General features: G+C 40.1%; 1 protein-coding gene across 4 annotated transcripts in view; it reads right to left on the bottom strand.

Annotated features, from left to right (window-relative positions):
- dock4b (dedicator of cytokinesis 4b) overlaps nucleotides 1-7,500 on the bottom strand; it is a 94,897-nt gene that overhangs the window by 55,544 nt on the left and 31,853 nt on the right. For all 4 annotated transcript variants that reach the window (XR_014531334.1, XM_083528189.1, XM_083528187.1 and 1 more), the window contains exons 3-8: nucleotides 6,729-6,769; nucleotides 6,471-6,526; nucleotides 6,104-6,200; nucleotides 5,751-5,899; nucleotides 4,849-4,933; nucleotides 1,637-1,788 (exon numbers count right to left, since the gene is read on the bottom strand). Coding sequence is in view for 3 of the 4 variants with exons in the window: in XM_083528189.1 (XP_083384315.1) it covers nucleotides 1,637-1,788; nucleotides 4,849-4,933; nucleotides 5,751-5,899; nucleotides 6,104-6,200; nucleotides 6,471-6,526; nucleotides 6,729-6,769 (580 nt within the window). In the remaining variant the exon portion in view is untranslated. The remainder of the gene's footprint in view (nucleotides 1-1,636; nucleotides 1,789-4,848; nucleotides 4,934-5,750; nucleotides 5,900-6,103; nucleotides 6,201-6,470; nucleotides 6,527-6,728; nucleotides 6,770-7,500) is intronic.

The raw sequence follows: 7,500 nt of genomic DNA, 5'->3' as shown, positions 1-7,500 counted from the left end.
TAGATCATTTCAGCGTGAGGGTTAGGGCTGGACGTCGCAGCAACCTGTCTGAACCCGAGTGTCTCTGGCAGCATCTGGGAAAAATCGGGAGCTGTCACACCATCTGGACCCGAACGCCAAATTCACGCTATAGCCGAGAGAATAATTAGCTGGAAGCCAGCCAGCCGAGCAGCCATTCTGGAAGAGAGCCATTAGCAGATTTTCCTTAAAGGCAACAGCAGGGTGAGATACAAACCCCCAACACACAAGCACACGAAGATGAGCCGGGGCGGCCGCATCGGTCCACTAAGTCTGCCAGAGTCAGTAATTAACAATAGCTGGGAGAGCTTAACCCAATCACGCATTGTGAAAGATTCAGCTCGTTTTGCACATCTTCTCCAGGGTGAGAATATTTCCTGCGGTTTTGACAACACTCTCTAATCCAGCAAACAATGACCTGTTCATTATCCAAAGAAATGTAAAAAGCAAGAGGAATCCTCTAACAATTGGCTGTCGTGCCTTTTCTGACTACCAATTACCGGAATTTGTCCTCTGAAAAGATGGAAATTGCAAATTGATCCACATGCCTGCAAGTCAGTAAACACTGTCCTGCTTTAATATAACGAGCTTCAGATTAATGTGAAGCTGCATAACAATTTTTTATTTGCTCCCATTTTTGGCTCGAGTTTATTTTTTCCAAATCCACGGCATTATCAACATAGAAAACGGGTATGTTTGAGAAAAATGCAGAAGCGCCCGTGATCGTGAGTGTTTTATCCTGAGAGTGTGAGGTCCATCAGTTAAGGAAACACGACATTATTAAAGTGTGAGCTTTGTTCGTTCCGTATATCAGTATGTTTGGAATAAAAAATAAAAATAAAAAATGGCTAAAACGACTGGGGTGGACAATTCTTCAGTGCGGGAAGAAAGTTCACTCTGATAACATTCAGAACTTCTTTGAAAATACGAATACATATAAAGTCTACACTAATCCAGATAAATTTGAAAACGGCATTTATGTCTAAAAACGCTCCGCACTTTCGTTTTCAATCGTTTCCCAAAAGTTGCTCGTCCACACTGAAACGTCTGAAAACACTTACGTCCCTGCACTGCGCATGAGCAAATTGCAAAACGCTTTGACCTGCTTCATTTACGCCTGGCGTTTATTTACTTTCCGGCTCTTTGAAACGTTACAGCACTGACTAAAAATGTCATCCTTTTCGAAAGCCTCCGTTTTCACGATCCACACTTTTCATTTAAAGATGGAATAATGTATCACGTCAAAGGGTATGAATCTGATTGGCCAATTTACATAATAAGTCGATCGTCATTGATGATTTATCAGAGCAATGTTCTGAATGAAAACCACCTTAGAGAAATGTATGTAAAGCTAGCTAACTCCCATGCAGCAGAGAAATGTTGCAACAATGCTTAAACATGATCTCATGATAGTCCTTGTTAATCCGAACTTCAGCTGAACTTCTTAACTGCAACAGCTTACTTGTTAAGGGAGCTAATCTTGACTTATTTTGCCTAAAGCACCTTTAAGAAACAAAATCAAATCACCCACATTCAGCACTAATCTGCTTTAATTGCTGATTAATGACTGCGTAATGAAAGTATAGCTCCTCGGTGTTGTGATGTGACGGTAGCTCACCTGAGAGGTCGACTCTCTCTGCTGTCGTAGATGTAGCAGAAAACCTCCAGCTCCTCGCCCAGGTTCAAGCTCATCAGACTCTTCATCTGCACAAACAGGTGATGTGTGCTGGCTGGGACGGGCGTGTCCTTTTTACGGTGACGATGTTCCATCTGAGACACAGGCATAGACAAACATACATCAAAAATTCCTTTTTACCAACAGCTTATTCTTTTCAATTCAATACCGTATGTGTAGCTTCTTTTTTTTTTACTGATATTGCCTCATAGCAGTAAAATCTAAATCATCTTCTTCTTTTGGCTGCTCTTATTAGGGGTCGCCACAGCGGATCATCCGTCTCCATACCCCCCCGTCCTCTACATCTGCCTCTTTCAACTCAACTACCTGCATGTCTTCCTTCACTACATTTATAAACTTCCTCTTGTCCTTCTTCCTGGTGGCTCTATCCTCAGCATTCTCCTACCGATATACCCCATGTCCCTACTCTGCACATGTCCAAACCATCTCATTTGGGAAGGTCTAGAACCTCTCTTACTTTGTCCCCAAAACGTCCTGATAATCTCAACTTTCTCAATCTCAACAATCTTCAACTCTGCTATCTCCAGCGCCACCATCTGTCTTTAAGTCAAAGCAGCCAAATCTGAATATAGATTGGGAAGTTGAGCTCTAACTGGACAGCCAGAGGCAACAGAATTAAAATCTCCCTGTGGTGACATGGAGAAACAATGAGAGGAATCCGACTCAAAAGAAAATCATTACAGTACACAGTATAAACAAAACTGAGCAGGATAACACTGTGGTAGCTGAAAGTTTCCTTTCAACTCAAGTCTTTCTAAAACAACATAACCCAAATGACTGATACCGCAAGACTTTATAAAAAGCAGCGCTACACACACGCCACAGCCACATCCTGAATTCCCACTATGTGTGTACAGAAACAGTAATAGTTAGCTTTGAGGGATTCGGCCAAGAACATTGCCCCCTACTTTTCCAGATGGCCTGGGAGAAAGATGCCAACAAGCAGCTCTGCTTCCTTTTCCCTCAACTACTATACAGCTGAGAGACACAGAGTCAGATAGAAAGAATGAGAAGAGGCCAGGAAGATAATACTGCAGATATCCAGGGATGAGGTGATATAAATAAAGGCGATGAAATGGAGGAACGGTTATGCAACATCTAAAATGAACTGGATTATGTGATGAAGTGGGTGGAATTTCATCAGAGATTTCACCTCCTTCTTCACAGAACCGAGAACTGTACCTAGTCCTTAAACCTCTCATTCGCTCTGTTAATCGCTGTCTAAAAGGCAGCAGTGCTTTTGCCTTATTCTCCTAACCTCAATGACTACATTCAGTGACCAGTGAGGAGGTGGGAAGCTTTTCAGTGCCAAGATCACTTCCAAAAAGCATGTGAGAAGAAAAGAAAAACAGGACCTGAAACTAGGTTGACGTATTCCATGATGTCAAACTTCTTTTCCATGTAGTGTCTTTCTTCCTCTATTACCCTCCCACTTGCGTGCAAACACACCCACATACTCTCACTCTAGTGATTCCTTAATGCCTAATAGAAATGTGTGGGTAGAGTGTGGGCCCTGCTTTAGACCTGCACCATCTATCACGCGTTGCTGAACGTGTGTCATTGTTAATGAGTCAGTGAGCACAAATATTTAAGTTGCACTTCACCGGAGAACTCAAACCCACACTACACCAACAGATGCACACACCCACACACACGGCAATGACAATGAATCAATGCAAACTTTGTTAAAGCAAAACAATGTCCTAGTAGTGCGACTTCCAAATGAAACGGGCATATGAAAAAATCTAAAGAAGTCTGGCCTATTAGCTTTTTACTCCTAGCTGCCTAGTAATGAAGCAGACCCTATTCACTATAAACATTGCTATAACCATTCTTAGCCAATGTATTAGACACGGACTGTGCAGGATTTCAGACTTGTCAATGTTTTTTGCAATGTTGCCTGAACTCGAGTATATAAACATATACCGTATACTAAACTTTAGCACAAATACAGGTAAATAAATTAAATGGGCAAGGGCCGTGGCGAGGCAGGGGGTTACGCCCTAGGTGACCACCTAGCTTGCCTATGCCTGGAAACGGTGCTGTCTTTCGTAGACATCATGGCCTTATTCCAGTCAGACATTCTTACATTACCATTCCCTAACAATAATTAATAAAAAGAAGGAGAGTCCTGAAGGATTTTTTTATAGCGATTATTTTCATAACTTAAGATGCTCTTGTATTAGTGGTGGATGCAGAAGTACCAAAGAAATGTATTCTGTCTTAGCAGTGGACTGTTTTTAGCTCGGTGCTTCCGCTCTCGTTCTCGTAAGCATAGTAACATGAGCCGTGACATCATCTCTTTACAGATTTCACAGCTATAAATATAATCACACATTTCTTCACTCTGAGAAGTCATCCGAAAAAATTGCATTAAAAAAAGTCCGATTTTGGTGTCCATAATCTGAACAAAAGTTTCAGAAAGGTGCAGCAGAAAAGCGGCAGGATGTCACAAATTCAAGATCTGTGTGGGATCCATGGGTATTAAGTTCTCACTCCTTATCAGTAAAAATGACACTAGTTAATCAGAAGCATCTGTTAGATCATGTATGTAAAGCCTACTGCAGTTAATAATCTTAAGAGAATATCAGTGACTGTATCAATGGGGGAGAGAACCATCTTCTTAACATGCCATTTTCCCAGTTAAATGTTTTAAGTGCCATCAATACAAATTGAAATGCTGCTTCAGATGGGGAATTATGTTCAGAGAAGTCAAGAAGGTTTCTGCTGACTACCAGAAGTCTAAAGCACTCCTATTACAATGTGTATAGTCATTAATAACTGGGGGTTTACTAGAGTTGGTCCCTGTAGGCCATGACTAGATAAAACATTCCTATAAATTGCATTAGGCTAGTGATGAGAGTCTCTAGGTCGCATGTTTCATACGAGCTGCAATCAGGAAGAGCAGCATGCGCCCCACAATTGAATTACATAACACAGAAGACTCCCCGCTGTCATTCATGCAATTATGCAGAACTCTATTCGTCTCTGTAATGGAGATGTATTCTTCATTTTCAGCTTCTTGTGTTAAAAGATTAAGAGGATAGTTTATGTCCGGATACCGAGCGATAAAACCCTGAGGCAGTAAAAGATGCGGTTGCCGTGGCAATGCGATTTCCTGAGAAGGAACGTACCAGTCTGTACAGCTCAGTGACGCTGATATCATCAGGATCCACCATGCTAAACTTTTTCCTGGGAACCAGGTCCAGACCCAGCTGCCTATAAACACAAAGACACAAACAACTTGAGTCTCATTAGGACCACACATCACAACTATTGAGACAGAGTTAGAGCTGCCAGAACAAATGTCATTATTTAAACAGTGATTTATAAACAGCGGTTTTTTTTTGGGGCAATTAAATCTAGTGTTTGAAAGAAAATGAGTCACAAAAAATTAATGTTTAAACTTAACATAATAAGAGCAAAAATCACTGAAGGTCAAGGTCAAAATTCTTTTAATGATTTGTTTGCTTAGGAAATGTGTGACAATTTTTACTTTCCATTGTACATGTGATATAAACACACATTTTACAACAGGCCAATCCACTTATTTAATTGCATTCCAAGAGCACCCATATTTTTTTTTTTTAACCAAAAGTGTGCACTCGTATGAGTAAAACATGTCAAAACCCACTTCCCAGATTGGAGCAGGTATGGTAGACTTGGCAACATCACCAGCAGAAATGTCAGACTTTTGCCTTAAAATATCAAGGCTTGTCAGTTTAGGGTGAAAAGAAAGACAGCTGGCGATTATTACCACAAGCACCTCTAATGTGAACATACAAATCAATATGACCTAGCTAGCTATCTAGCCGCCATGCTATCAGTGAATCTAGTTCCACTAGCAGAGCAAAAATAAACTGATTATTTGCCCATATTGGGTCTGAAATGTCATTTACTTGATATTGATTTCTTGTTTATAGAACACTTGTACAAAAGCGATATCACAGTGATAAATCAGTATGACGGCAGTCTTGCTCGTGCGCTCCTGCTAGAGTAAGTAATTAAGAAGGATCAAGAGCAGAGTGAGACTCACTCATTTCCCCAGTCCAGACGGGCAGTGATGTGTTGTTTGACATCCTTCATGCGGTCGTGGGTCAGGTGACCAACCAAAACCTGCCGCCGCAGATCCAAGATCTCATTCATCACATGCCATAACCTGTGGAACAGATCTCCCTCGTTCTTCTGTGGAGTGACAACAGTGAAAGGTGAAGAAATCTGAACAAACCCTCAGTCATTTCCTCTCGGCGCAGGTGGTACTATAACAGGGTTTATAAATAAATTAAGAATGCACCATAAAGCTTGCCGGCGCTGGCAGCAGTTTACAGAGAGATGTTTTTAAAATAGACATTTCTCTTAGGGTGTGTTAAACTAGAGCACACAATTTACCACATAAAGCTGCTTCCATATAATGCCCCATTCCCGTAAAGTGGACGTCATCTCTGTAATGACCGTGTCTTCTGTGGGCACCACGGTCTCAAACTGCCTGCAGGTCAAAATGGAAACAGCACTCACATACACAACATTACACAATGCATGCTAGATTTCTTGTTTTTGCTTTAGGAGACATCCGAACTTTAGTATAAGAAAATAAAAAAAACAGTTTGAAATTAGACATCTCATGATTTACATTAGAAAAAAACAAAGTAGAATTAATCTATTTAAGGGGAATCATTTGTTAATATTGTCTATGATTTAAATATTTAAATACAGGTTTGTATAAACAGACTTGAACGGTACCATCCAGTTTACTCACCCCTTGTTCTTTATTTGAGCATTTTTCAAATGAATGTAACTGCACGGGAAAATCCCCTGCAAAAGGTAAGAGACGTGAGTAATGGTAAGGACGGTGGCAGACACAATGCAATGTCTCCATCTTGAATGCTTAATGATAGGCTATAAACTAATAGTGTCTCGACAGATACATGTATACGGAAACACAGATATATTTATCCATCGACAAATAGTTAAGACAAATGCAGGCAGTATAAAAACCAAGTGTCTGTCCGATTACCTTGGCATTTGGGTTCTTGAGCACGAAGCCTCTGTACCAGCCTACAGAGAAAAACAGACAGGGAGTCAGTGATGTAAACATGACTGAGAACAAAAACACCTGATCATCATCATCTTTTCTCTGCTTGTGTTTTATATGGTGGCTGTTCAGCCTGGATACATTCATTACGCAACAACATTTGAAATTCTTTTGTATTAATATATTACAGTTAACAGCATGAGACTAAAACAGGTATTAGTCATGGTTACTTTTTTATTTTTACTTCAGGATGTGATGTTACAGGAAACCAACCAGCATATCCCAGGGATTATTTTGCCAATAGTAGCACAATCTCCAATGGGTTAGATTATTATTTATATAGTTGGGATTTCACACACAATGCGTATTTGTGTGTATTCTGGCTTGACTGATATTGTCGTTTTAATAAATAAAGTTACTGTTGATGGTTGTGCCAAATACTATGACACTTCCTGACTGAAGTCTTCTTGGCCCACAGAGAGAGAAGTGATGAACAAAATGCAACAAAATTCAACAATGCCTGAATTTCTTTGTTGTAAATACAACGCATGTAATTTGTGTAAGTCTGAGTGAGGTACAGATTAACAAAAAAAAAAAATGAAAGAACACGATATAAATCAACGCCTATTTTTTCTTCTCTGCCCATGTTTGCACAGTAATACAATAAAAGTTCCAAAGTTTAGAGGAAGTTAAATACATACTATGTTAAATACATAGTTAAACAATTACAGGAAGATATATTTGTCTGACAGAT

The sequence above is a fragment of the Silurus aristotelis genome (assembly GCF_946808225.1).
Source record: "Silurus aristotelis genome assembly, chromosome: 24".
NCBI lineage: Eukaryota > Metazoa > Chordata > Actinopteri > Siluriformes > Siluridae > Silurus > Silurus aristotelis.
Note: the sequence above shows the minus strand (reverse complement) of the source record. Positions and strands in the feature narration are given on the sequence as shown.